At 45.9% G+C, this 13,395-nt stretch overlaps 1 protein-coding gene across 4 annotated transcripts in view; it reads left to right on the top strand.

Moving 5' to 3' along the window:
• ARMC9 (armadillo repeat containing 9) overlaps positions 1-13,395 on the top strand; it is a 151,285-nt gene that overhangs the window by 48,771 nt on the left and 89,119 nt on the right. For all 4 annotated transcript variants that reach the window (XM_027590604.1, XM_027590606.1, XM_027590607.1 and 1 more), the window contains 4 exons: positions 3,595-3,706; positions 7,080-7,172; positions 11,540-11,630; positions 13,069-13,192. In XM_027590604.1, coding sequence (XP_027446405.1) covers positions 3,595-3,706; positions 7,080-7,172; positions 11,540-11,630; positions 13,069-13,192 — 420 coding nt within the window. The remainder of the gene's footprint in view (positions 1-3,594; positions 3,707-7,079; positions 7,173-11,539; positions 11,631-13,068; positions 13,193-13,395) is intronic.

Genomic DNA, 13,395 nt, shown 5'->3' on the forward strand with positions numbered 1-13,395 from the left:
GATCACATCAAAGGGAAAAAAAATTGTTGAATTGTTCCTATGATATTCTATAGAGATTAATCTTCTATTGTAGGGCAGTCAACAGAGTGTTGCAATGTCTAAATTTTATGTTCTTTGCTGGCTCACATGGGACCAGGGCCACAGCATAGCTTTGTGGTTGCCTGAGCATTCCTATCCAAATCGATTAGGTTGTCACCCGTGTGGGTGTCTGATGTTCGGGAACTTCATCTGGTATGTATGTTGCAGTAACAAGGAAGTTGAGAAACTTCGGCAGAGGCATGAGGACGAGGGTGGGTTCTGGTGACCCTCTGAGGCCCACCCTTGTTGTGGGGTTTCGGGGGGTGCTGTCAGATTACTCAGACACCTGAGAGAGACACAGCCTGCCTCCTCCCTCAGTCCTACCTGAGTCTGACGCTGACCCTGCACTTTGTTCTCTTCAGACGGCGGCTGTATAATGTAGTGCGTATGAGACAGACTGCCAGTGTTAAAAATCCCTCCTCTGCTGCCGGCTCTGTGGCCTTGGACCAGTTATGTAACTTCCCTGTGTCTCAGTTTCTTCATTTGTGAAAAGACAGTAATAGTAGTAACTTTCTTATAGGCTTATTGTGAGGATAAAAATGAGTTCATGTGTATAAAGCACTTAGTACAATGCTGGGGGACTTAATAAACTCTCTGGGTGTTTGCTAATGTTATTCCCAGTGGTGTAAGAGGCAAGCTTACCTGCAGAGAGTAAAGGGGGTAGTCAGTGGAGGGGCTAAAGGGGACAAAGGAGAAGGTATGACACAGTCCTCTTGGGCAGTGGGAGAGTGGCTGAACCACAGAAATGTGGGGCTGCTGAGCAACTTAATTGGCGATAAATTTAGTGGCTAATATTGCCATTATGGGCAAGTAACTATGGCCTGCGTTTGATAACTTCTCTTCCCTCCAGAGGAAGCACCCCAGCTATAGAACAATTTTAGATGTGGCTTTACAAATGGAACTTTTTTGTCTAGAACAAGACCTTGTTTAAATTTTAAATTAAAAAATCTTTTTTTATGTTGAAATAATTTCACAGCTGCACATATTGTACAAAGAATTCCCCTATGCCCTTCACCCAGATTCCGCATGTTGATATTTTGCGTAAGCCCGGTACAGTTATCAAAGTCAGAAAATTAATGCTGACACCATATCATCTCACCTACAGGCCTTCCTCACATTTTACCAGCTGCTCTATTGCGTCCTTCATCTGGCCCAGCATTCAGTCTAGGGTCACACGTTGATGTGGTTGTCCTGTCTGTGTTTCCTTTCTTTTGAAGTCATTCTTCAGACTCTTTCATGGCCTTCACATTTTCGAAGAATACTGGCCAGTTCTTTGTAATTGGAATTTCTAAAGTATCTGTGTTAATTTTATTTTATTTTATTTTATTTTTTTAAAGATTTATTTATTTGAGAGAGCGAGAACGAGAGAGAGAGTACATGAGAGGGGAGAGGGTCAGAGGGAGAAGCAGGCTCCCCGCCGAGCAGGGAGCCCGATGCGGGACTCGATCCCGGGACTCCAGGATCATGACCTGAGCCGAAGGCAGTCGCTCAACCAACTGAGCCACCCAGGCGCCCATCTGTGTTAATTTTAAACACAGTAGTATCTGCCTCAGGAAAATACGTGTCAGAATAAGCAGTGTGCACATGTGCGTGGCTCTGCTGTGTGATGTGCAGAATAGAACCTCCTCCCAGGCGTGTTTACTGAGATCTCCTCTGTTGCCCCATTCTCAGGCCTTTTCTCCTGGGCCTTATGAGAGGATCTCATTTTGTCTTTTAAAAACTAACATTAAGAAAACTAGCATGTATTTTTTTATAATGTTAATACATGCTCATTATAGAAAAGTTGAATGCTATAGGCACATACAAAGAAAATTTACAGTACCCTAAATGCTGTCCCGCTGGCGTCCTACCTCCTTTCCACCCTTCCACCCACCCTTACCTCTATTGCACCCTTTAAAACTAATGCAATGACTGAAATGGGTGAAGGAGACCAAGAGGTACAAACTTGCACTTACAAAATAGAAACTCCTGGGTTGCAGTGGACAGCCTGGGAGCTATAGTCAGTAAATACTGTATTGCAAATTTAAAAGTTGCTGAGAAAGTAAATCTTAAAAATTCTCATCCCATGGGCACCTGGGTGGCTCAGTTGGTTAAGCAACTGCCTTTGGCTCAGGTCATGATCCTGGAGTCCCGGGATCGAGTCCCGCATCGGGCTCCCTGCTCAGCGGGGAGCCTGCTTCTCCCTCGCACCCTCCCCCTGTCATGTACTCTCTCTCTCTCTCTCGCCCGCTCATTCGCCCTCTCTCAAATAAATAAGTAAATAAATAAATCTTTTAAAAAAATTTCTTATCCCAAGAAAGGAAACATGGGAACCTTGTATGGTGACAGAGGGTAAAGAGAGTGTGGTGACCACTACACACTATGTACAAATGGCGAATCATTATGTCGAGGGCCTGCAACTAATGTAATGTAGCTCGGTTACACGTCAATGAAAAGCAAAAGAACCCTTCATCTTTTTTTTTTAAGATTTTATTATTTTTGTAATCTCTACCTCCAACATGGAGCTCAAACTCACAACTCCAAGATCAAGAGTTGCACGCTGTACCGAATGAGCCAGCCGGGCACCCCAGAACCCATTATCATGCATCTTTTCACCCAAGTCCTCATGAGCCCCCATTTAGTATTGTGCCGGGAGTATTGATCTTAGTATTAATATTCCCTGCACAGTGTCCGGAAAACCATACTGTTTTTTTGACTTGTTTTATGCTGAAATAATTTAATAGAGTCACAGGAAGTTGACCCCCCCAGGCCCCCTCCCCCTCCCGTGGTGAATCTTCTGTGACAAGTACAACATCAAAGCAAGGACATTAACATGGGTACAGTGCTGTTAGCTAGACCGCAGGCCTCGCTCCCTTTTCACTGGTTCTCCCACGCACTCCAGTCCCCTCCTGTGGAACAAAGGAAACTGGCTTCTGCTGAGGGCTCCACTTGTGTCCTCTCGAGGAGGGTTTGCCAAGTGTCCTACTTGGCACTCTCCCAGAGATGAACCCGCGCTACTTCCTAGCACACCCTTTACTGCCTTGGGGGTCGACGGTGCACCTGCTCTTCACAGTTGTTTTCTAACCCTGGTCTGTCCTTCGCACCCCCCCCAGTTCAGTGCCTGGGGCTTGAGCGGGACGGCGGCTGCGAGTTTTTAGGGAGAACTCTTGCGGGCCGCTGCTGGTGGTCTTTGGGGGCTTTGCTCCAGATTCTAATAGGATTTGAGCGGTGCAGCAAGTTCTGGTGCCTCCGAGGTGATTCCATCTCCGTGGGACGGAGACCTGGCCCAGTGTGAATGCAGTGCTCTCTAAACCTGGTCAGGCAGGGACTCCTTGTTCAGGGAAAGACGTTCAACGAAGCCCCAGTACATCCACAGGCAGAACCGAGCTCGATGATGCTGGAGGGGCGGGGAGCCTGGACTTGGTTCCAGGAGCGGAGAAAACAGCTGGGCCGCCGCTGGTGTCCCGATACTCAGGAGGTCTAACGAATGTTCCCTTTTGCCCTTTTCTCTTTCTCTGAACTTGTGTGGCTGAGTAGGAAACTGAAGGATGTCCCATTGCTGCCCTCCTTGGATTATGAGAAACTGAAGAAGGATTTGATTTTGGGGAGTGACCGCTTGAAAGCCTTCTTGTTGCAGGCTCTGCGCTGGGTATGTACCTCTCCCTTGAAGTTAAGAAAAAAAAAAAAGACCATGCCGGTTTTCTTGGCTGGCTACCTTGCTTGTATCTTGTACCCCATTTACCACAAATCCTTCTTCGTGCTGCCTGCCGACACCAAGAGCTAAAGGTAAAAACAGCTTCTGAAGACAGCCTTGGCCTCTTGGTAAGAACCCGGCTGTTGACCTCACAGTTGCCTTTGCTGTCCCTTGGTCATTTGCTCTCTGCAGTGTCAAGCCTGCCCCCATCGTCAGTCGTGAGCCAGCCTCCCAGCCCGCGGAGTCGGCGTAGGAGAGCCCAGAGTCACTCTCGTGACAGCTTCACAAAGACCTCTGCCTTTAGGTGCTCCCTGGGGCCACTCGAGCAGACAGCAGGGGTGGACACTGATGAACTAGTCTTTTAAGGGAAGTCAAGCCTCGTCTGAATTGTTGCTTTTCTTCCCACTCTTCAGATTGGTCCCAGTTAAGCCAGTGGTTCTCAAGATTTTTGGTCTTAGACGCATTGGCACTCTCAAATTACTGAGGACCTTAAAGGCTTTAGTTTATGTGAATTTTATCTACCAATATTTATAGTAGATACTATATTAAATTAAATTAATTAAAACTGAGAACATTTTATTTTTTATTTATTTATTTTTTAAAGATTTTATTTATTTATTTGACAGAGAGAGACACAGCGAGAGAGGGGAACACAAGCAGGGGCAGAAGGAGAGGGAGAAGCAGGCTTCCCGCCGAGCAGGGAGCCCGATGCGGGGCTCGATCCCAGGACCCTGGGATCATGACCTGAGCTGAAGGCAGTCGCTTAACGACTGAGCCACCCAGGTGCCCCAAAACTGAGAACATTTTAAATATTCATTCATTTAAGATGAACAGTAATGAACCCAGAACATAACATAAATAACATATTTTTAAATATAAAAAAATAACCATTTTCCTTTTTAAAATGTTTTTTAAAGATTTTATTTATTTTGAAAGAGAGAGAGAGCACGAGATGGGGAGGGTCAGAGGGAGAAGCAGGCTGCCTGCTGAGCAGGGAGCCCAACATGGGGCTCAATCCCAAGACCCTGGGATCATGACCTGAGCCAAAAGCAGATGCCCAACCAACTGAGCCACCCAGGCACCCTAAAAATAACTATTTTCCAAACAAAAAAATTAATAAGGAAATTGTTTTATATTTTGGCAAATTTCTTTAATGTCTGGCCTGATGGAGGGACAGCTGGATTCTCACATCTCCTTCCCCAATTGATTCATCACAGTGTCACACTTCATATAGCCTCTGAGAGATTGACCATGAAAAAGGTAAATCGGGGGCTCCTGGCTGGCTCAGTCAGTAGAGCGTGCGACTCTTGATCTCGGGTTCTTGAGTTCGAGCCCCATGCTGGGTGTAGAGATTACTTAAAAAAATAAAATGTTTAGGGGCGCTTGGGTGGTTCAGTCCAGTTTAAGCATCTGCCTTCGGCTCAGGTCATGATCCCAAGGTCCTGGGATTGAGCCCCACGTCAGGGTCCCTGCTCAGCAGTGAGTCTGTTTTTCCCTCTTCCTCTGCCCCTCCGCCTGCTTGTGCACTTTCTTTCTCTCTCTCAAATAAATAAATAAAATCTTAAAAAGAAATAAAATAAAATCTTTTTTAAAAAGATGCGTTATATCTTAGTATTATGAAAATAATCATGACTTTGTGGGCTCCTTGGAAGGTCTTTGGGGCCCCCTAGGATTTCACAGACTACACTTTGAGAACTGCAGGTCTAGGCCAACACTGGTTGGCTCTTTAACCGAATGATCCGTTCTAACTTAGGCTGTAATCGTGTCAGACCCCTTCATGGATCCCTAAATTTCAGGGTATGTTGGTGTCAAAAATGGCTTTGAGTAATTTCCCCATCTCTATAGAAAAAGGTCTCCTCACTTGCACTTCTGATGGTTGGTCGTGCTTCCTGGAATATGGTCTTGAGGAGTACTCTGAGGATGCATCCAGGATCAGCAGGAGTCCTGTGGTCAGTTGGTGATGCCTGCCTCAGCTGACTAGGGTGCGTGGGCAGCGTGAGGAATCTCAGGCGACCGTCCCTACCCCGCACATTGCCTCTGTCTGCTCAAGTTAGCAAACTCATGCTCTGGCTCCCAGTTTGTCCCCCCAGCACCTCCTCCCAGTCCCTGCTACTGAGCCTCTTGGTGAGACAGGGTATTCCTTTGCTGAGTGAATGACATTGTCACAGAATAACCAGGAAGAATAAAAAGGTGTCTTAAGATCTGTCTGTGTCCCCCTCCGGCTTCTCAGCCCTCCACCCTATTCCAGCACCCTGGCCCCGGCTTCAGGGAACTGGATGGAAGGGCGGCAGCCCCCACCTGTGACACTCTTGGCACACCCTCCTTTAATCTGGTGCTCTCTCCCCTCAGGGCCTTCCTGTTTGGCCAAGGTGGATCCAGTCTGTCGGCTACACCCGCCTCTGGAGGCCTCCATCTTTCAGTCCTGGGGGTTTCTGCTGCTCTTGTCTTCTTCCATGTCGTTCTTTACATGTCCAGCCCCTCCTCAGCAGAGACAGGGCCCACAGTCTCAGGGGTCTTTAGTAGGATTTTCCTGGAAAAGCAAGGACATTTGCTCACTTTAGTTACGTGACTTTCTCATAGAATTCATGCTTGTACACACTCACGTACACACCCACATCCACATTTCACACACTCCCCATACAACATTTTTTTTTCTAGCCCCCTGGACAGTAAGTGAATTCTTCCTTAATACAATGCAAGAGGCTTATGACTTTCAGAATCTACAAAACCCTACCCACCTACCCCTTACACACACACACACACGCACACACGCACATATGCGCGCGCACGCAATATTGCTGCATCAGTCCCTATAGGATAAAGTCTAATTTGTTGGCGATGCATTGGCTCCAAGCCCTCAACACCCTGCCCTGTGCCCACCCCCACATGCCCCCTGCATTTTCACGCCCCCCAGACCCGTACCGTACCACACTTCCTTCCCCGCCCGCCCAACCCCCACCATGCTCACATTCCCCTGTGCTGACTAAATAGTCGGCTCCTTCTTTCTCTCCCATTGTGTGAGAAAACCTCTAGGTGTTGGTGGACTCTCCCTTATTTATACACTTACCATCTGGGCATTTTATCACTTCCCTTCTCTGGAGATTTCATGTGTGTGAGTTGACTCCTACATCACCCATTAGGAAATATAACATCGCAACTTCTTGTTAGTTGACTGGTTGCCTGGGCAGCTACTCCCACCGCCCCCACCAGAATATTATTTAGTTTGGTTAAATGTGTAGTTACTGCTACTGCCATTTAAAAGATACCCACTATATGAACATTTTTCTCCATATTAAGACTTGGGTGTGTGACTTTTTCTTCATTCTAGCGCTTGACCACATCCCTTCCTGGAGAGCAGAGGGAGACCGTTCTGGAAGCCTACATCGGCAACGACCTCCTGGATTGTCACAGCCACAGCCAGGTCCGTGAGAGATGGGCCAGAGCCCAGCCAGGGCCTTCATTTCGAGGGGGTGATCTTAGCAGTAGGGGGAGGCTTGACTTATATGATGTTTCAGCCTAGTGACCGTATGTCGACCTCAAGCTTCTGATAGCTGCTGAGATCTGCTACTCACCCCAGATATTGGCCCACTTTTCACCTCTAATAGAGTCCTAAACAGGTTGGAACTGCTTGATTCAACTCCGGAGCTCTTTGCTGTCATGTTTCCTTTTCCCAAAATCCCAACTCTTTCTCTCACTCCACCCCTTAACCATGAGTCCTGCAAGCTCAGCATGACTTATGGTGGGCAAGGCGGGTAAGCCAATTCAATTGTTTTTCATCTGGGCCTGACTTAAAATATGTTAACACAATATTTGTATATAGTTTTGGACCAGATAGGTCTGATGATGCAGTGGGCAAAGTATGGGATTCGGAGTGAGATTAACTGGTTTTAAACCTCTGCCCTACTGCCCATGAGCCAGATAACCTTAAGTAAGATACTGGGTGTCTGGGCACTTCCCATCTCGGAGAAGGAGCCATCACCTGCCTCGTGAGGTTGTGGCAATGATTGCGTTTGGTCACGGGAAGTACTTAACCCAGTGGCCAGCACAGAGTAGCCAATACGTGGTGGTTTCCCTCCCCACTCCTCACCCCGTTACCTGTTATCAACACCGGGCTTCACTGGACAGGAGGAGTGAGATCTCGAACATGGCATATATAAGGACACTGCATCTCATTATCTGCATTCAGTGTTATCCAAAATGATCTAAATACTTTACCTCCCTGTTCTGAAGCTTCACAGGGTGTATACTGGGTGGAATATCGACACCCCTTAGGATCGCTGATGAAACAGCACCCTGCAGAAGCTAATCACACGTTAGTCTGTCCTGCACACAGGCGTAGTGTTTGAGAATTTTGAGCTGCCAGTTTATTCTTTGAATGTAGTCTTACTACTCCCGTGAAAGAGTTGTATTTAGTTTGAAAAATAGTCTTTCAAATTTTTGACTTATTTCCTTTTACTTTTATTTCTGCTTATTTTTGTAATGGCATTGAAACCAACTTATCAGGCATGAAGCACTGAAAAATATATTGTTGTGACTTTACAAACTCAGATTTGAAGAATAAATTCAATGTTGAATCTTTCTAAAACTATCTTATTTCATTAAATCTGAGATGCATTCCTCCCCCACCCATTTTAGGATTCTGGGAAATTAGAGCATATCTAATAGTCGATGGCCTGTTATAGTTTAATTGGCTTCTTGCCTTTCTTGGTTGTATATATAAAAAACAACGTGTTCTCTAATGAAAGGCGTCTTAGGTTTTGTGATATTTGTCACAATGCTGTGATCTCTGTAGCCCTCGAAGACAGGTCATTTCTTCCCCAAGTCATTATTTTTAATTGCCATGGTTTATTTTAAGCAAGGAATGAGCTGGAGCTATCTTAAGGTGTCAGAGAATCTGCAGAGCAGGAAAACTCGAGCAAAATGGATGCCGTGTCACCATGACACCGGAGAGATTGGCCCTTTCAGCCGGGAAATTGGACCAGTCGTTTAGTGAGTTCTAATAGCTGAGCTGTTCTCAGAGTTTAGCATGCAGTCTTATCGCCTGGAAACCTCATTAAAACACAAACTACTGGGTCCCTGCAGTTTCCATTTAGTAAGTCTGGGATGGGGCCTGCGAATTTGCATCCCCAGCAAGTTTTCAGGTGATGCTGCTGCTGCTGGTCCAGGACCACACTTTCGAGAATCACTATTCTTTCTTATTCTCTCGGTTGGTCCGAGAGAGTAACGTCCTATAGTTAATAGCTTTCGGAGTGAGAAGTAGATTTTTTGAGATAACGTATGTCAGAAAAAGTCTTTATTCTTTGTATGAAATTCTGGGTTGTAAATAATTTTCCTTCATTACTTGGAAGATCTTGCTCCGTTGTCTTTTAGGTTCCAGTGTTGCTGTTGAGAAGTCCAAAGCCATTCTATTTCCTGATCCTTTGTATGTGGCCTGGTTATTTCTCCCTAGCAACCTGTTGAGTCTTCTATCACCAGTGTTAAAAGATGTCGCACTGATATCTTTCATGAGGTGTATTTTGGTTCATTGTTTTGAGTGCTTTGGGAGCCCTTTCCATCTGACAAGTGCAGTTCTGGGAACTTTTCTCGATTTTATTTTGTTGATGATTTCCTCTCTGTTTTCTCGGTTCTCTCTCTCTGAATGTTGGACCTCTTGAACTGGTTCTCTGATTCTGTCTTTTCTCTCATATTTTCTGTTTTTCTTCTTGCTCTGCTTTCTGGGAGATCTCATCTTTATTCTCCATCCCTTCTGTCGAGTTCTTCACTCCCCCTTTTTATGGCAATCTGTTTTTTCAGGATACAGTAGAGCCTCTTGTGTCTCTGAGGCTACTATGAGTGACACATTTTCGCTTATCTCTGGTTTTCTTCTCCCTGCACAGTCCCATTTCCTTCGGGTTGCCCCCGCCATTTGTTTTAACCCTGTCTCCCATATTGGAAACTTGCCTTGGGTTTCTGGTAGACCTTGGTTATCTCATAATGTTTTGAGTGGGGGAATGAAAGCCAGTTGGAAATTCTGAATATGAGGGTAGGGCCTGGAGATGCAGAGCTCCACTGAGGGTGATCCAGGTGGGCTTTCTAGTAGGAACCTCTGATTTTAGGATCTCTGGTTCTTTTCTCTTGGGCTGGTGGTCATTTTCCTCCAAGAAGAGTTTTCTGATCTCCTACCTAGAGGGTGAAGATCTGGGTGCAGCCTTCTGGGAGCCATGTAGGAGAATAGGATGGGGTGCTCTCTGTTCAGTATTCATTCTGCATTTAGGCACTGTTCCTTCTCCCCATTTGGGTGTAGAAGCCCTGCTCACCTGTGCCAGGTGTCCCCCTCTGTTAATAGGATTCTTTGTCCCCTGGGTGCCCATGGTTCTCAGTCATGCCACTTCGAAGAACGAAGAGGTAGACCAGACAAAGAGTGGTGGGCAGCAAAACAAAGGTTATTGAGCAAGGGTGTAAAGCTCCCGGAGCCGGCGGGGGGCCTGAGTGGGTTGCCCCCGGAGTTTCTAAGTTGAGGGGTTTTTATCAGCTCTTCTGCAAAACTATCTTAAGCAAGCAGAGTGTGCTGAGTCATGCCAATCAGGGCTTTGGTCACATATCTGTCTACCTATTAGGTTAATGTCTCTGTGCTGATGGTCTTTTTTTGCTGACATCTGGGGGCTTAGGTCTTAACTGCCCCTTGCCCGTGATATTGACAAATGCTTGTGGTTAATGGTCTTATTTTAGGACATTTTGCAGAAGTCATTTCTGCAAAGGCTGCAAAATAGAATGCAAATGTGATCCTGTCTAAGCTGCAAAACAGGACGTTAGTGCTATTTCATCTTAGCTGTCTCCATATTTTCTTGTTGGGGACCCTGACCCTGACCGCCCTACCTGTCCAACTCGCTCCTCACAGCCCCAGAAACCTTTCGTGTTAGCCTGGCAAGGGAGTACCCCCAGACTGAAGGCGGGGAGTAGGCGGGAGGACGGTGGGGAGGAGCAGCAAGAGTGCGACCCAGCTGCGGCTTTCACAGCTTTCACCCATTCTTCTTTAGTTTTTTTTTCCTTTTGAGGATGAAGTGCTATAAATTGGGTAATTCCTCATTGCCCATTGCTGCCTTCGAGACTTGGTATTCTTGGGTCTGCTAAGGTCTGTCTGGTGACTGCATTCCCAATTCCGAAATTGTGTTGTTAGCACTACTTGTGCTGCCTCTCTGTCCTTCAGAATTTATGCCTTTTTAAAGAACTCCATGCACTGTAGCTTTACTGTGGTTTGCAGGGGGCAAAATTAGATGCATGTATTGGATCTGTCGTGAACCTGGAAAAACAGGAGCAGTGGTCATCACAAACAGCATTCCTCCCTTGTGCCAGCCACGGGCTAAGCGCGCTGTATAATTCAGTCTTTCAGCTTAGAGTCTCAGTAACTTGTTCTTGTCAACTCTCATAAAAAAAGCCAGTTGGAGGGGCGCCTGGGGGGCTCAGTCGTTAAGCGTCTGCCTTCGGCTCAGGTCACGATCCCAGGGTCCTCGGATCGAGCCCCATATTGGGCTCCCTGCTCTGCGGGAAGCCTGCTGCTTCTCCCTCTCCCATTCCCCCTGCTTGTGTTCCCTCTCTCGCTGTGTGTCTGTCTGTCAAATAAATAAATAAAATCTTTAAAAAAAAATCAATTGGAAATTGAGATTTCCAGATGAACTGTTGTCTTCAGTCTGTTTCACCTCTAATAACTGCGCGTAGAGGCAGAGAACAGCAGGCCCACAGAGGAGCCGCATGTTTAGCTCTGTTTCCTTTAACCTCATCGTTTGCCTCTCTGGATGCTTCCACCCGCAGAGGAGAGTGCTCCAGCTGCTGCACTCCAGGAGCGAGGTGGTGCGGCAGTACATGGCCCGGCTCGTCAACGCATTCGCATCCCTGGCAGAAGGTGAGTCGTCAGCTTTCTTCAAAGAGAACAGCTGGGTCTTATTTAATGCATTCTGTTCCTTTGAAAGGGGACGTTCTTCTTCAAGTTTCTTAAAGGCGCCATATGTTTCCTCAGTATATTCCTGTTTAGTGCATCGAAGGTGTCTCGTGCAAGTTGGTTGTTGTCATATTGCTTAGTTTATGTCAGAGCAAATTTTGATGGTTTTAGAGTTTATAAGCCTTCTGGTTTTATTTTATAAGCTTCCTGGTTTTGTAATAGTACTATTTAGATTGTTTTCAAGTATATAACAGGTAATGCATTTTCTGTAATTTTCTGCTTAAGGCAAAATAAGGTTAGTGAAATAATCAGAGCTGATCCCATAGGCACTGCATCATTTCCTTCAAGAGAGTACAAACTCTTGGGAGTGCCTGGTGGGCTCATTCAGTGGAGCGTGTGACTCTTGACCTCTCAGGGTTGTGGGTTCAAGCCCCACACTGGTTGTAGAGAGTACTTAAAAATAAAATCTTTAAAAAAAAGCAGATAACTTCTAAAACCAAGAGAATTTGAAAATTCCAAAGGTAGTACATACCAAAGCTGAATTCAGAATGACTTTACAAAGTATCATTATCTTTCACAAGTTCTACTTTGTTTCAGCTTTTTAAATGTGAATAAAGGGAGTTTTCAAATTATGAATATATGATACTCCAAAAGTTGGTTCACTCGATTATTTGCTTGTTCTTCCAACCATTTAGCAGACCTTTATTATGAATGAAGGTACATGCATTAACGTCATCTGTATCAAGACACAAGTCCACAATGGCCTAGTGATAACTCAAGGCTTATTGTAGGGTCCCAGGTGTGGTTCCCAACTCCTTCTCCAGGCCACCGGTACGTCTAGAAGGAGCAAGGAGTGTGGCCAGAAAGCATTACTATTTGACAGCCTCTATTATAAAGACTAAGGAGCCCATAACATATAGATTCCTCACCTTCTTTCTCCCTGTAGATCTAGCAGTGTTCCCCGCAAAAACATAGTGATGAATTATGTTTAAAGATTATTTATTTATTTATTTATTTGAGAGGGCGGGGGCGGGGGCGGGGGGGAGAGAGAAGGAGAAGCAGACTCTCCAGTGAGCGTGGAGCCCAACACGGGGCTTGATCTCACAATTCTGAGATCACGACCTGAGCTGAAATCAAGAGTTAGAGGCTTAACCGACTGAGCCACCCAGGTGCCCCATGATGAATTATGTTTCGATTATAAGAAGAGTGGTTTTCTCATCATTAGATAGTCGATTGGATAAAACCACTTTGCAGAAGAAATAGGTTCTAAGTTTTTCTTAGAACCTAAAATTACCTAAACTCTACATGTATTACATGCCATGTGTTCATAGAAAGTGATTTTGGGGCATGAACTTAACACAAGATAAATTCTCTGACCATGCATCTCTGGTTATATTATTAGGTCGCCTCTACCTGGCCCAGAGCACAAAGGTGCTGCAGATGCTGGAGGAAAGGCTGAAGGAGGAAGATGAGGACATCGTCACCCGCGAGAACGTTCTCGGGGCCTTGCAGAAGTTCAGCCTCAGGTGCTGACTGCAGTAGGTCTTGGTGGCTCCTGTGAAATCAGATAGGGCTTATGTGAGCCACTGTTTAGTCCCAGTGGCAGCCCAAGAGGCAGATGATATTTTCAGTTAACATTTAGGAGAGGTTGGGTGACTTTCCAAGATAGAGCTAGCAAGCTTATCTCGAATCCTCGAAACCCTCTGCTCAAGCTGCTGCAGAGGGAGGA

The sequence above is a fragment of the Zalophus californianus genome, chromosome 3, assembly GCF_009762305.2.
Source record: "Zalophus californianus isolate mZalCal1 chromosome 3, mZalCal1.pri.v2, whole genome shotgun sequence".
NCBI lineage: Eukaryota > Metazoa > Chordata > Mammalia > Carnivora > Otariidae > Zalophus > Zalophus californianus.